Genomic DNA, 14,352 nt, shown 5'->3' on the forward strand with positions numbered 1-14,352 from the left:
TGCAGACTTGATGAGATGAGATTATATATAGACCCTAGCACATAGCAAATCCTCAATAAATGGTCCCTGAAGTTTTTATTATAATACTTTCCATAGAGTCTTTTAGGCATTGCATATTTGGGCTTTATAGTTGATTAATTTATTCTTTCAGAAAATCTTTATTTAGTCTCCCAACATGGAAGGTATACTGTGTGTCCCACTCCCCGCCCCCTTCTCACATTTGCCCCACTGAGCTTTCTTCTCGCCACGGTGTCTTGTCTGTGTCATGCCCTTCTGCAAGCTAGAAAAAGGTACTTCTCTGGCAATTTAGAAAAAGGCATCTTCCTCCAGGCTGATCTGGGGCATCAGAGCAGTGACTAGATCCAACCTCCAGTTGTCACCTGGGCAGGGGGTCCATATTCACTGCACAAACTATGCAGCTAATCAGGGGGGCCTCGTTATGCATCCCTGCTCATTCCTTCTCTAAGACAGACCTGACTCCCATCAGCTCTGGAGTGAGGTCAAAAGTGATGCAGAGATAGGGTGACCAACTCATCTGCTTTGCTCAGGACTTCCCAGCTTTTAGCCCAGGAAATACCCCAGTCCTGGGCAAACAGGGATGTTTAGTCATCCTCTGCAGAGCCGTGCATGGTGATAAGCAACGTTACAGATTGAGGAGAGCCAGAGAGGACTGCACCTTCCGAGAAACAGGGACTGGATATGCTTAGCAGGAGCAGGAAAGGAAATGGCTTCGTTGCAACTGTGTGGTGGGATCAGCTGTTCATTTGTGAGGGATATGGGTGAGTTTGGGCTCTTAGGAAGAGCTGAGAGCTTCTTAACAAATATGGGGGTGGGGAAAGTGGGGAGTCAGTAAGATGATGAGGAAATGTGAGTGACTTTTTCACATGGTAAATATGAATAATGATAGTATGAGTAAGAATAATTATTTTTTGCCAAGGAACTAAGATTAAGTCAATGATGTAACTAGGTTAAAGCACAGAAGCAACTGGGAATTATGTTCAGTGAATAGAGTACCTAAGGAAGAGAAAACAAATGAGCTACTACCTGATTCCTGGGATTTCAACCAAATTATAATAAATGAACAATGTGATTCTCTTTAAAAATGGGTTTTGTGGGCAAAGGAGGTAAGAAATGAGCTGACAAGGGAGGGTTATGAAACAAAAGAAAGTACTGTAGTACAAACGTGGCCTAAACCTCAGCCCTCGCTTCGATGGGTGATGGCTCAGTAACTGTGAGTTAAAAAGCAATGTCTTTGGTTGTCTGCACATTTCAGAACTCGAAATGTACTCAGCAGCTGACTTGAGTATATTTAGCTATGATTCATTCCTCTGGCCATTAGGTAGAAGGAACCATTAATATATGTGGAATATAAATTCTGCCTTTTTTTTGTTCCTAATCAGGTCAAGTTTTCTATAAACGAAGTCACAACTTTGGCAGATTTGTTAGCCTTGCGGTTACACCAAGTGGAAGAGGATGTCCGAAGCATCGTGGACAAAGCAGTGAAAGAGCTGGGGACTGAGAAGGTGTTGTCCTCGGGCTGTTTCTTTTTACCCTGAGCTAATTCTGTGCACCGGCACGTAAGCAGAATCAGGGAGAAGTCCTCCTGCCATAGTTGTGTGGAGACATGTTTCCCTGGGCAGGAAGCAGCTTCCTTCTAGGCCACAGTAAATGTGTAAAACGAGAGAGTTGACCCAGTTGACGATGACGATTATAGCAGAAAACACTTATATATCGTTTACTTGGTAGCAACCACTGCTCTCAGTGCTTTATATTAATTCATTTAATCCTCTGAGGATTATCCCTATTGTACAGATGAGGAAACTGAGGCATAGAGAAGTAATTAACTTACCCAGGTTCAACAAGGGACCTGGGATTCACATTCTGGCACTCAGAGCACTACCCAGAAAGTAAATAATATCTATCAGACCTTTAAGATAACCTTTTAAGTCCCTTCCTGCTCTGCATTGTGTTTCAGTGAAGGATATAAAACTCAGATCCAGTTAAAAAAAAAAAAAATTGATATTGGTGTGATGCTTGTTCCTTTTCTGTGGTTGAATTCATTCTCTAAACCTCATCACCGTGAATTATTTGGAGGAAAAAAATTGAGGCCAGTGATATTTGATGTCCCTCTGTTGTTTTTTTTTTAAATTGTAGAAACAATTTTTAAAATTCCAGATGATAGCCTAAGTATCGGTCCTAAATTAAACTTTTGTGCACATAACTAAATGCTGTTTACGTCTAGGTTGTTACTGAAATCAGCCAGACCTGGGCAACCATGGAGTTCTCTTATGAAGTTCACTCTCGGACAGGCATTCTGTTACTGAAGTTTGATGAACAATTGTTTGAAACTCTAGAGCACAACCAAGTAAGATGGATATTTTTATTACAGATTTTTTCCTTTTAAATTACGATTTTAGATTTTTCCCAAGTTCCAATACTCAATATTTCTTTCTTCATTCACTGGGCATCTGCTTGTACCAGGCTCCAGGCATTTGGGCTCAAAAAGTATGAACACTTGTTCTCAAGGAACTTGCACTTGAGTAGGGAGACAGAGACAAGGTTCCAAAGGATCTTGTAAGGTGGTGGTACTTGTGCTGAACCTTGAAGGATGGGCTGGTATTCAACAAAAAATGGCGATCAGAAAAGGGTGTTATAGGCAAAGGGGACAATGTTAGTGCCATCTTGGAATGCCAGAAAGTACCTGCCATTCAGAGGTAATTTAAAGAGTTTAGTTTCCTTAGAATATAGACTTTCTTGATAGGAGTAATAAAAAATAAGGCTGGAGGGACAGTCCAGAGCACAGCCTATGTGGTCTTGAATTCTAAGGTTATGAGTTAACATCTCTTTGGACATGAGAGATACGAAAGATGAAAGAGACAAACTATTCAGAGGAAATAATAACAGTAGTGTTATTATTATAACACTTAGGGGGCACTTAGGAAAGAAGCTGGTCTGAAGAGATGATGTTCTATTATTTGTGGTGTATTTAAAGTGAGGGGCATTGATGTAAAGGTGGAAAGTCTGACCCAGAGCTCAGTGCAGAGGTTCAGTCTAGAAGTACAGTTTGGGAGGTCATTTTTGGTGTCTTGAGAATTGATGAGCTAGCTAATGAGAGGTAAAGAAGATAATTCAGCTGAGAATAGAGCTTTGGGAAAGGCTGCATGTGGTGAACAAGAGGAGGAGACATAAAGGAGGCAGAGAGAGAGAGAGTGGGCAGAGAAATCATAGAAAAAGAAGACTGTAGTATCATCAGCAATCACAGGATAAGTTTCTCCTCCAAAGAAGAGTCAACTGTCATGGAAACAACCTAAGCGTCCATTGACAAATAAATGGATAAAGAAAATGTGGTGTATATACAATGCAATATCATCATTCTGCCATAAAAAGAAGGAAATCCTGCCATTTGTGATGACATGGGTGGATTTTGAGAATATTATGCCAAGTGAGGTAGTTCATTCAGAGGAAGCAAATACTGAATGTTCTTGCCTATATGGGGAATCTAAAATAGCTGACCTCATACAAACAGAGTAGAATGGCGGTTACCAGTTTCTGGGCTTTGGGGAAGTGTGGAGGTATTGGTCAAAGGGTCCGGACCTCTGGGTATAAGATGAATAAGTTCTGGGCATCTAATGTACAGCATGGTGACTGCAGTTAACAATAGTATATTATATGCTTGAAAGTTGTTAAGAGAGTAGATCTTAAATGTTATCAACACACACATGCACACACACACACATGCGCACACACACACACACACACACACACACAGCAATTACATGGGTTGTGGAGGTATAAACTTATTGTGGTAACCATTCCACAATATATACGTGTATCAAATCATCACATTGTACACTTTACACTTACACAATGCTATATGTCAATAATATTTCAATAAAGCTGGGGGGGGGAAGAATAGTCAAATGTATTAAACACTTAGAGATGAAGGAGGATGAAAAGGAGCTGTTCTCAGTGACGTCCTGAAATTTCAGTGTCAGAGAATGATGGGAAGTGCTCGCTGAGCTGCACGACATTAAAGCAAGGCTTGGTGTTAGGAAGGCTGCAAAGTTTGGTAGTAAACTCAAAGGGGAGGAAAACAGGAGCTTGAGGTCTTAGCAAACTGGAAGGGAGTTTGTTTCGTACTTTCAATATTGAAAAAAAAGACCCATAACCTTAGGATGATTAATAGGCAGAGACCCCAAGAAGAGTGAGAGAGGATGAAAGAATAAAGTTTATTTCCTAAAGCTGCACCCTGGTGCACAATATTTTTTCCTGCCTTCAAAGAGACACGTGGCCTTCTTCTAGAAGACACATTACATGTAGTTGCTTATATTTGTCTTTTTCCTTTTGGAAGAAACATGTTATTATGTAATATTTAATGCCATTAATTCAGTCACTTAGCAAATACTTACTGAATGCCTGTTGCATGTATCGTGTGCTAGGTCCTAGGAATCCAGCAATAAACAGAAGAGGTGTGCTCCCTCATGGTGCTTACAGACTACCAATTTAGATGGTATTTGAAATTCTTTGCCTTTCTTTTAGGTTCAGTTACAGACTCTGCTTCAAAGCAAGTATGTGGAATATTTCATTGAGCAAGTCATAAGCTGGCAAAACAAATTAAACACAGCAGATTCGGTCATCTTTGCTTGGATGGAAGTACAGCGCACTTGGTCTCACCTAGAAAGCATCTTTGTTTATTCAGAAGATATTCGAATTCAGCTTGTGAAAGATGCTCAAAGATTCGGTGGAGTAGATGCCGAATTTAAGGTTCGTGGAAGAAAGGCTGTTTTCTATCCTAACAACTTTGTCCAAACAATATAAAAATCTTGTAAAGAAACATGATTTGGGGTACTGTATTTATGAAAAATATATGTGTGTATTTGAATTTTAGGAGACAAGGTCAGGAAACTTGTCTGTGAAGGGTCAGATAGTCCATAGTTTAGGCTTTGTGGTTGTATATGGTCTGTGTCACAACTCAGCAGGGCTGCCATTGTCCTGTGAAAGAAAACATAGACACTACATAGACAGATGGGTGCGGCTGTGTACCAGTAAAACTTTATAGACCCCGGAAATTGAATTCCATATTATTTTCATGTGTCACAAAGTATTATGCTTCTTTAGGTTTTTTTCAACTAGTTAAAAATGTAAAGACCATTCTTAGCTTCGGGCCATACAAAACCAGGCAACAGGCCACATGTTTCCCAGAGGCCTACGCCAGCAGTAAGGCCTGGGAGACAGATTTATCTTCATGAAGTAAGAGACTGAGGAGGGGAAACCAGTAACAAAGTTATACTATCAGTTACTGGTTTGTTTCATAAGAGACACAGAGAACACATGGAGATGTACATATAATAATAATAAATGATTTGAGAGACTTTACTTTTTATATAGAAATGGGGATGAATTATTTTTGTCTTACTAGCTAAAGCAGAACACCAGAGGAATTCTATTTTATTTAACTTTTAGGGAGGAAAGAATGGCTAGATTGTTTCATATTCATCTCATTTTCCAATGTGAATGTATTCTTTAAGATTCTGGTTCTCTGTCTCTCTATTTTTTTGTGCGTTTGGTTTAGAAGAGAGAAATTCTGCCTGGACCCAGAGTGGTGGTAATGCCTATCGAATTTATATTGATAAAAACTATGTGATTACACTTTGTTTTTGAGGTTCATCTAAAAGTTTAAAAGCAGAACAGACATGGTGTTAGAAATGTCATTTATCTTGCTTTCTCGTAGTTTGATTGTTCTTCACTTTTTAATTCCCTAAATGGATGAAAAATTTAGATAAGTAATTTCTAATATCAGTGGCTCCATGTTTTACTTTCACTCAGGAGTTAATGTTCAGGACAGCTAAAATAAAAAATGTTTTAGAAGCAACATGCAGACCTAACCTCTATGAAGAACTTAAAGATTTACAGTACAGGTAAGAATAAAACTACAAAGTGATCAATTTGTTATACTTCTGAGATTGCTTTTGAATATCTGATAGTATTTAACACCAAGTTATTGTAGGTACAACCTCTACTAAATTATTTTATAATTTTGCTTTTAGTTTTCTGGTTGCCTTATACATATTAGATGGTACATATATTTTGTGAGTTAATGTAAATAGATCCAAATATATTTCTGTTTTCCAAAAAGGATTATCATTATAGTAAAATTAGAATATCCTGTTATCAAGAGAATCAGCATGATTGTTTAATCAATTATTTTATCAAAGTATCCTGCAAATATTTATTAAGCATCTACTGTATGCTAGGAACTGGGATTGCACTCATTTTAAGTCCTTTATTTTGTATATAGTTTAATTATACTAGAAATTATCCTTAGACAGCATGTTAGTATTTTTGAAATCCTTGTCCTAAAGGGCATTTGTAATTTTCATATAAAATTATACAACAGCTAGTGGTCATAAGAGTATCCTGGCTTCTGATTAAAAATGGGCAGATCAGCCACTAAAAGAAGAGCTTTGTGCGGAATTGTGATCACTTTTTATTGCAAGGCAGAGGAGCCCTCTAGATAAAAATATATATCACATACAATTATTTCATAATCTGGAAGTTTTTTAGAGATAAAGTTGGCCATAATTTTAAAAGTGTGGATTTCTGCAGAAGTTAATTATTTCTTAGTCAGTGATCTTTGAGGGTTTTGGGGGCTCTGCCGCTGGGTCATCTCTGCTCTGCTAAGAAAAATAATGTGGAAATGATTCTGGATCTTATGACTCTTCTGAAAACCAGAGAGAGTTGAAGCTCCTTGTGTTTTGTAGACATTCAGTGGGAAAAGGAAGGCCTTAAACCAATTACGTGTTAAGGAAAGCATTTTGTGCTCAGGGCGAGTGATGCCAAATCTGGTCTTCTCTCCTGCTGATGAGAAATGTCGTTAAAAGAAGGGTAAAAATGAACTTATCTACAAAGCAGAAACAGAAGTAGTTACAGACGTAGAAAACAAACTTATGGTTACCAGGGGGTAAGGGGGGTGGGAAAAATTGGGAGATTGGGATTGACATATACATACTACTATATATAAAATAGATAACTAATAAGGATATACTGTATAGCACAGGGAGCTCTTCTCAATACTCTGTAATGGCCTATATGGGGAAAGAATCTAAAAAAGAGTGGATATATGTATATGTATAACTGATTCTGTTTTCACTGTACACCTGAAACTGACACAACATTGTAAATCAACTATACTCCAATAAAAATTTTTTTTTAAATGTCCACGCTTCCCTCCAAAAAAAAGGCAAGTGACAAGTAACATCAACTTAAGTCTGATCTATATTTAGTCTCAACTAATGCTGGGTGTGTGTGTGTTTCTCCTCCCACTTGGCATGACTTGTACGCGAGTCACGAACAAGACGATGATGTCAAAGAGAAGGAGGTAGGCTCCGTGTTAAACGGTGAGCTTCTTGTGGTGAATGGACAGATGAGAGGCTCTGGGTTTTGGTGACGTTTTAATAAATGAATGGGCAAGATATGCTTACAGTGATGTTTCATTCCTGCAGGCTTTCTCTTTGTGAAAAAGCTCTTGCTGAGTACCTGGAAACCAAGCGTGTGGCTTTTCCGCGCTTCTATTTCATCTCTTCCGCAGACTTACTTGACATTCTCTCAAAGGGAGCTCAGCCTATGGAGGTAAATATTTGTTTTTGAGAGTCTCGTATTATCCTATGTTAGCTAAGGAATGTCACAGTTTCTTTATCATTGTCAAATGCCACCTACCATGTCACATGTGCCAGGTGCCAGAAAATATGCAATAAGAATTCTTAATGCAGCAACAGAGGGATGTTAGAAGCAGTGCTCAAGGAACTAGGAAGGGTAACTGCCTGATTCTCAATACAAGGAAGGGACAGCAAATGTACAAGGCTTAGGGCCCTGCAAGAAGTTAATGGAAGAAACACTGGCTCCAAACCCCCAGAATTCTGGGACAAGGGCTGGAGGTCCATTGCCTGGTTTGCAGCTTTCCTGGGGGAGACTGGGTCACTGGGAACGAGATCATGGCTGGTACCTTCTTACAACAACCTTGACTCCAGAGTAACCTTCATAATTGAAGCTGGACTAGACTTCAGTGCTGTCAGAGGTGTATTGGTATATTTTCATCCTCTACCTAACCCTCTAATTTTCTCCTATCCATTCAAAAATAACGTAGCACCCATGACAATATGTAAAGCAAATAAAAGCAGCTATTATCTTTTGTAATCTGAGAGCACAGATCAGAGACCAAACTTCGTGCAAATCCCGAAGCTCTCCTTCCTCTAAACATTTAGCGGATGTTGCCTTTCATTATATCTGTTCGGTTGTTCACATCCATTTAGATCTTAGAATTGTTACAACTGACATAGGCAGTTACTCCTAGACTTGACGATATATCACAGATTATTTTGAAACCAAAGGTTGTGCTTTATCATTGTGGATTTGTCTCCATGTTCCTGCTCTAGATATTTTTCTGCCCTTTTCTTTGGAATATGTGTCACCTAACACTACGGTTTCCTGAATTCTACTGTTCTCTGGACACAGTATTTATCTTGATTATTTCTCTCTCATTCATCATTTCTCTTTGGACCTAAATTCAGATGGATGGCTGTTCTTGCTGTCGGCAATACAAGTACAATCTTGCTATTAAGAGCAAAGTTGTTAGTCAGCTTTGGCAACATTTTCAGCATTACCACTCAGGTATCATATTGTATATTTATGCTAACTCCCAGATGGCTTTGTAAATAAAATCCATCTAATTAGATTGACTTGGAATCCAGTATCTCCATCTCTCACTTATGTCAATGACATGTAAATTGGATGTTTTGGGGTTTTTTGTTTTTTTTAAACTAGTTTAAACATGGCAGTTACTACCACATTTAAGCTTCAGTAATCTCCTGAGAACTTCCTCGTGACCAGCAGATGGGCCCTCTGCCCAGGGTGATCATATGAGATAGAGGATGTCATATTCTATTCCAGGTACATGTTCCTAAACATTTGCAAATCTGAAATACTTAGAATGCTGAATTTTCACTATGTAAATTAGAGAGACGCATAAATCTGTAAGTAGGAACATGGTTTTTCTTTTATATTCTTTAAACATAATAAACACGTATGTGACTGTTTTACTGAACAGTATTAATTATCCAGAATATAGACATGAAACAGTTTTATCTTTGTACAATTATTAAGCTCAAATGTGCCCTGCTGAATCTCTTTACATGGAGTAACAGGTCCCTTTATAACATCTTGGATAGGTACTGTAATGCTCCGGTCCCTTTTTATTATTAAAGATTAAAGTAACCCAAAGCAACTCAACAAGATCTAGTTTAAAATTCCAACCTCACCTCTGTGTCAAGACCAGGCTTTTACATAATGAACTTGGAGTTGGCATCTTTTATTTCTCCTCCCTATCAGTTTACCTCGGGGAGGAAGGAAGGGTGTCATCTGTCAGTCATTGCCCTTTCTTAATGCATATTCCCGCTTCTCTGTTTGGCGGTGGCTGTCGACCTTGACCCTTGACAGCCAGTACCCACATGCTGGGTCTCTTGTGGGACAGGAGCAAGTCCTCAGGGGGCAGGGGCAAACCCCCCAGGGGGTATATACTGCAGAGACAAGTCCATCTCAGCACTTCCAGTTCTTGCCCTTGGCAGTGTAATCCATCATTCGTTATATCTTCTTCCTCCTTTTCTAGCTAGACAGATGTCTGAAGTAGGGACGCATCGCAGATTCACTGGCTGCAGGCACCCATAGTTTGTGTGAGTGTTTCTCCAACCCCTCTCCCTGGACAACTTAAAGGGCGGAGAGGGGGGAAACAGCCCTTCACCTTGAAGCCCCAGGAGGAGTGAGGTAAAGCCAGAGCATCCTCCTCTGGGCTGCTGAATCACAGGTGTGAGGATGTCCACCTGTCCCCCCTCCTCCCTGCTGTACTTTCCCAGAAGGGGTGTATGGAGGCAGATCACGGTAGGGCATTGAGATGTGTCTTGTCAAGCCCTGGAGGGACCAATCTGTCCTAAGCCCTGTCTGCTGTCTTCAGAGCATGCACTTGCCCGATGCCTCTTTGTCCTTAATTGAAGTCCTAGGCTGGTGCTAGAGGAACAGATGACTCAACATACACTTGTCACCCATTCTCTTTATGTCCTTTCAAATCATCAAAAAGTGCTTCATGCCTTAGACAACCTGTTGGCTCACAGGGATATGCATCCCTGATGCTAACATTTTTTTTTTTTTTCATTATCCTTCCTAAATTACAGGATGAGGTTTTGCTTTTCTATATATATATATATATATATATATATATATATATATATATATATTTATATATATTTATATATTTATATAACTTAAAAGGTGTACCTTTAAAATCATTCTTTTTATTTTCACAGCATCACTTCAATATTTCAGAGTGTTATTGTTAATATCAGTGTGACTTATTGTGGAAGTCTTCCTGTCTACCTAATTCATAGTGGTTTTTTTTGGTTTTTTTGGTTTTTTTCCACACACACACACTGTATTTTATTTTTACAAGAGATAAATAAACTGACACCAAACATTGTAAATGGATGACCACAACAAAAGCAACAGTGATTGCAATTACCAAACACGAAACACACTCATACTATGTCACAATATTGACATTCAGTCCAGTAATCCTCCACTGTAACAACTCCTTTACTTTGCAGTGAAAACTGATTTGTATATTTTTTGCCTCTGAGTTCTTGTGGGATTTTTTTTTTTTTATTCAAACAGAAAGTCACGAAAGTTATAATCATCCTCATCAGTTCACTCAGTCCCATGTAATTAATTTTTTTTTTTTCATCTTTAATGAAAAGTTCTAAACCCCTGAATCTCAGGTACATTTCTCAGTACTAGTACTAGTAACACTCTTTAATGAATGACTAGGTAATGTAAGACATTAAAAAGATTTTAAATTTTAATGTAGCTGAATATTGAAGTCACCGCATAGAGAATGTCCAAAATGGCTCGTAGCCACGCTGATGAATACCAACAGCAGTGCTGTCTATGTCATATCAACAAAAGGAGGTGGGGTATTTCTGCTTACCAGCTGAAGGGGTCTGGCTCTGCGGCTCCAGGGTAAATGCGGTACACAGTTCTCCTGACCTGCCAGCTTTGAAATGATTCGATTTTTGAAACATTTTGAAAGTTGAGATACATTATTTTGAATTGTGCTCAAAATGGGATTTCATTGAGATCCTTTTGTTACACGAATTAAACGTTGAACAATTCGATTTCACCTCAAATGCTATCACCCTTTTAGGAAAGGTTTGTTATTAGCAAAAGTGTTTAGCTGCCTCTGAGGGGCAAATACCACCTGGGAGCAACTTGTTGGGGTGAAGGATTGAAAAGGAGCTGAGGGTGAGTTGAGTCATCTAGAGCCACAGTCAGCTTCTTTCCCGGCAGTGGTTCTGCAAAGTCAAGGTGTGATCTCAACTCTTGGTCATTTACTGTGGAATAGTTAATGCTTTTAGCAGTTATGCCAAAGGGCCTAGCCTTGCTACACTCTTTCTTTCATCATCAGAATCAGTTTCAGGCCACCAGACACAGCTTTTCCGTCTCTGCCTTTTGTGCTAACATCCTGAATGTGTGCCCTGTACTGTGACGGAGATAACATGGCAACTGCAGCTTGTGGGATAACAATGCAATTGCCCCAGAAAAGATGACCCTTTGTGGGCAGATGAGTCATGCTGACATCTTGTGAATGACTTGAATTCCTCAGGCCCCCCTCCTCCACCTGCCACACTCAATTTAAGAGTGTTGGTGCAAGTGAGGGTTTCTGCAGTTGATTGTGGAATTTGATCAGCCTGAATACATGAGCCAGGGAAGTCTGATATTACTACATCCTGTGTTCTATAAGCAGCAATGCCTAATTTAAGATACTTGAGTTGGAATGTCAGAGTGATGAAATCAGTGTGTCTAGAATGCCTTCAGTGGTTTTCAGCTGTTGGTAAGTTTGGTTAAGGTCAAGTTTTAAAGATTTTTCTCTTCCTAGAGTTCACCCTGACCTCCCAGTGGCATAGATTATCTAAGGGACTGAGGATGTGGCTGTGCTGTGTGACTTCCATGGTCAAAAACCTCTGGTGGTTGCTTACGGAAATACAAACTTAGAGGTATATTTGCAGGATTAATGGTCATGGCGCAGTAGTTATGAAGTTGCACATGATTCAATATTAACATTCTGTGCTTTCTCCCCCACCTTAGAAAAACATCCTTTTGTATTTTTCAATGAAACGAATGTAGTGGTTAAAGTCAGCCCTAGCAACATCAGTTGGCCCCATTGTGCCCTTCCAGGTTGTGATATGGTGCCTTGAAATAGCTGGCAACTTTCTATTTTTAGCCACTGGTTCCTTATGACTTGAAAGATCTTTTTGTCCTAGAAGAGTTGGCACATTTTCTCCTCCTTCGTCTCCTATGTGATGATGAGTGAAAGCTTCCCCATGATAGAGGTATACTAAAGAATGACACACTTTCCATGGGATCAGCTGCGTCTGCGTTGTGTGACGGGGGGTAGCCATGGGCCGCATGTGTGGCTATTGGGTACTTGAAATGTGTCAACTGAGGGCTGAATTTTTAACTACAATATGTTAGAAAAACTGATCTTTGATTCAGTTATTGGAAAACAAGTTTGAAACAACTTGAGTGTGACTCTACTTTCGCAACTGTGTATTTTGGGAGACATAAAGACAGATCAAGTATTTCTGATGAAAAATCCAAATTGAGATAAGCTGTAAATGTAAAATATGCACCTGGTTTCAAAGACTTAAAGATAAGAAGGTAAAATATCTCATTAGTGATTTTTCTATTAATTACATATTGAAGTGACAATACTTTGGATACATTAGGTCAAACAAAATACATCAGAATTAATTTCACCTGTTTCTTTTTACTTGTTTTAATGTGGCTACTAGAAAGCCACTGCTGTGGCAGTTGAGGCCACAGTTTCGAAAATGACAAGATCAGGAATATATATGCTCAGAAGTGTTTAATGTTTGCATCAAAAATATCCTTCAGTGGCATTGGACCAAATCTACATAAGAAGAAATCTGCCAACTTGTCTTTTGAGAAATCCCCCAAATTGCAGTATAAGACAGATGGCACTCAACTGATACCCTTAATAGACTGTCAATATTGGCACTTGGACAGGTGCTTGTGAGAAATGGGCTTAGTATTAGGTAATAAAAAGAACTTCTGGATCTTCAAGGGGGCAAATATCGAAGACCCCGCATCCCCACAAGCTCAGTGTGTTGCTGGATAGTGCTTCCATTTGGTTATCTCCATGGTAGAGTGAAGGTGCCTCACCATCTGCATCTCAGGAATCAGGATGAAGCAGCTCAACACTCACTCATAGTGTGTCACAGCCTTCTTGACATGGATTAGTCCTCCTTAGACAGTCAAGAGGGGGAATTCCCTGGCAGTCCAGTGGTTAGGACTCCATGCTTCCACGGCAGCGGACACGGGTTCGAGGGGGAATCCTGCAAGCTGCGCAGCGCAACCTAAAATAAATAAATAAACCAGTAGCTCTTAGACAATCAAGAAGAAAATGGCTCAAGATGCAAGTGGTTAGTTGGCTGCATGCAAGAGTGAATGACTTTTAGTTGAAATAAAATCGGTCAAAAATCCCTACTTTTTTATAGGGAGTAGAAGGTTGGAGGGCTCGTAGGTACCTACAGTAGAGGGAGGGGGTTGCCCTTGAGTTTAGGTTGGCACTGAGGATGAAATGGGGAAGAGGCAGGAAAAGGAAACAGATACAGAAGATGGTCATGGTTTTGAACACCTTGCCATGGTCTCTACTTCTGTTCAGCTGAGCTGCAAGGAATAGAAGCTGCTCATCTAAGTGTACTTTATTATAGAAATTGCCAGTGAGAACAGCTCCACTTGGTATAACCTAAGAATATGTTATATTTCAAATGGATGCCTTTGTGTAAAGGCAGCCTTATATCCAAAGGACTTAGGCATTTAGGTGTGTGACAAGAAAATAGACAATCTAACTTTTAAATAAATGTCATAAATTATATATGCAGTAGAGATTATCCTTGCAAAATGGTTAATATATGGTTGACCATAAGTTGTATAACAATATATGTAAATTTTTTTTTTTCATTTTGCCAATGTGTTGCCACTGCTTAGAATTCTGTTGGAGCTCCTTTATTGGAATTCCCTCTACAGCCAGTTTATAAGTTACACAATAAAATCAGGGTTATTACAATGTAGGATGAAAATACCACTTTAATGTTTCTAAATCAGTCTTACAAATTTGGGGTCCTGCTGCCAAGGAGTTTTAGGCCTTGCTGTGGAATTTGAAACTCCTGACCTTTGTTTGATGTCACTTGATAAAGCTTGTTCAGCTCCATCTTAAATTCAATGGGC

General features: G+C 39.3%; 1 protein-coding gene across 1 annotated transcript in view; it reads left to right on the plus strand.

Annotated features, from left to right (window-relative positions):
• The window catches only part of DNAH11 (dynein axonemal heavy chain 11), a 333,679-nt gene that overhangs the window by 85,888 nt on the left and 233,439 nt on the right, over nt 1-14,352 (plus strand). The window contains exons 24-28 of the mRNA XM_059933975.1: nt 1,401-1,523; nt 2,243-2,365; nt 4,540-4,764; nt 5,827-5,918; nt 7,503-7,629. Coding sequence (XP_059789958.1) covers nt 1,401-1,523; nt 2,243-2,365; nt 4,540-4,764; nt 5,827-5,918; nt 7,503-7,629 — 690 coding nt within the window. The remainder of the gene's footprint in view (nt 1-1,400; nt 1,524-2,242; nt 2,366-4,539; nt 4,765-5,826; nt 5,919-7,502; nt 7,630-14,352) is intronic.

The sequence above is a fragment of the Balaenoptera ricei genome, chromosome 9 (genome assembly GCF_028023285.1).
Source record: "Balaenoptera ricei isolate mBalRic1 chromosome 9, mBalRic1.hap2, whole genome shotgun sequence".
NCBI lineage: Eukaryota > Metazoa > Chordata > Mammalia > Artiodactyla > Balaenopteridae > Balaenoptera > Balaenoptera ricei.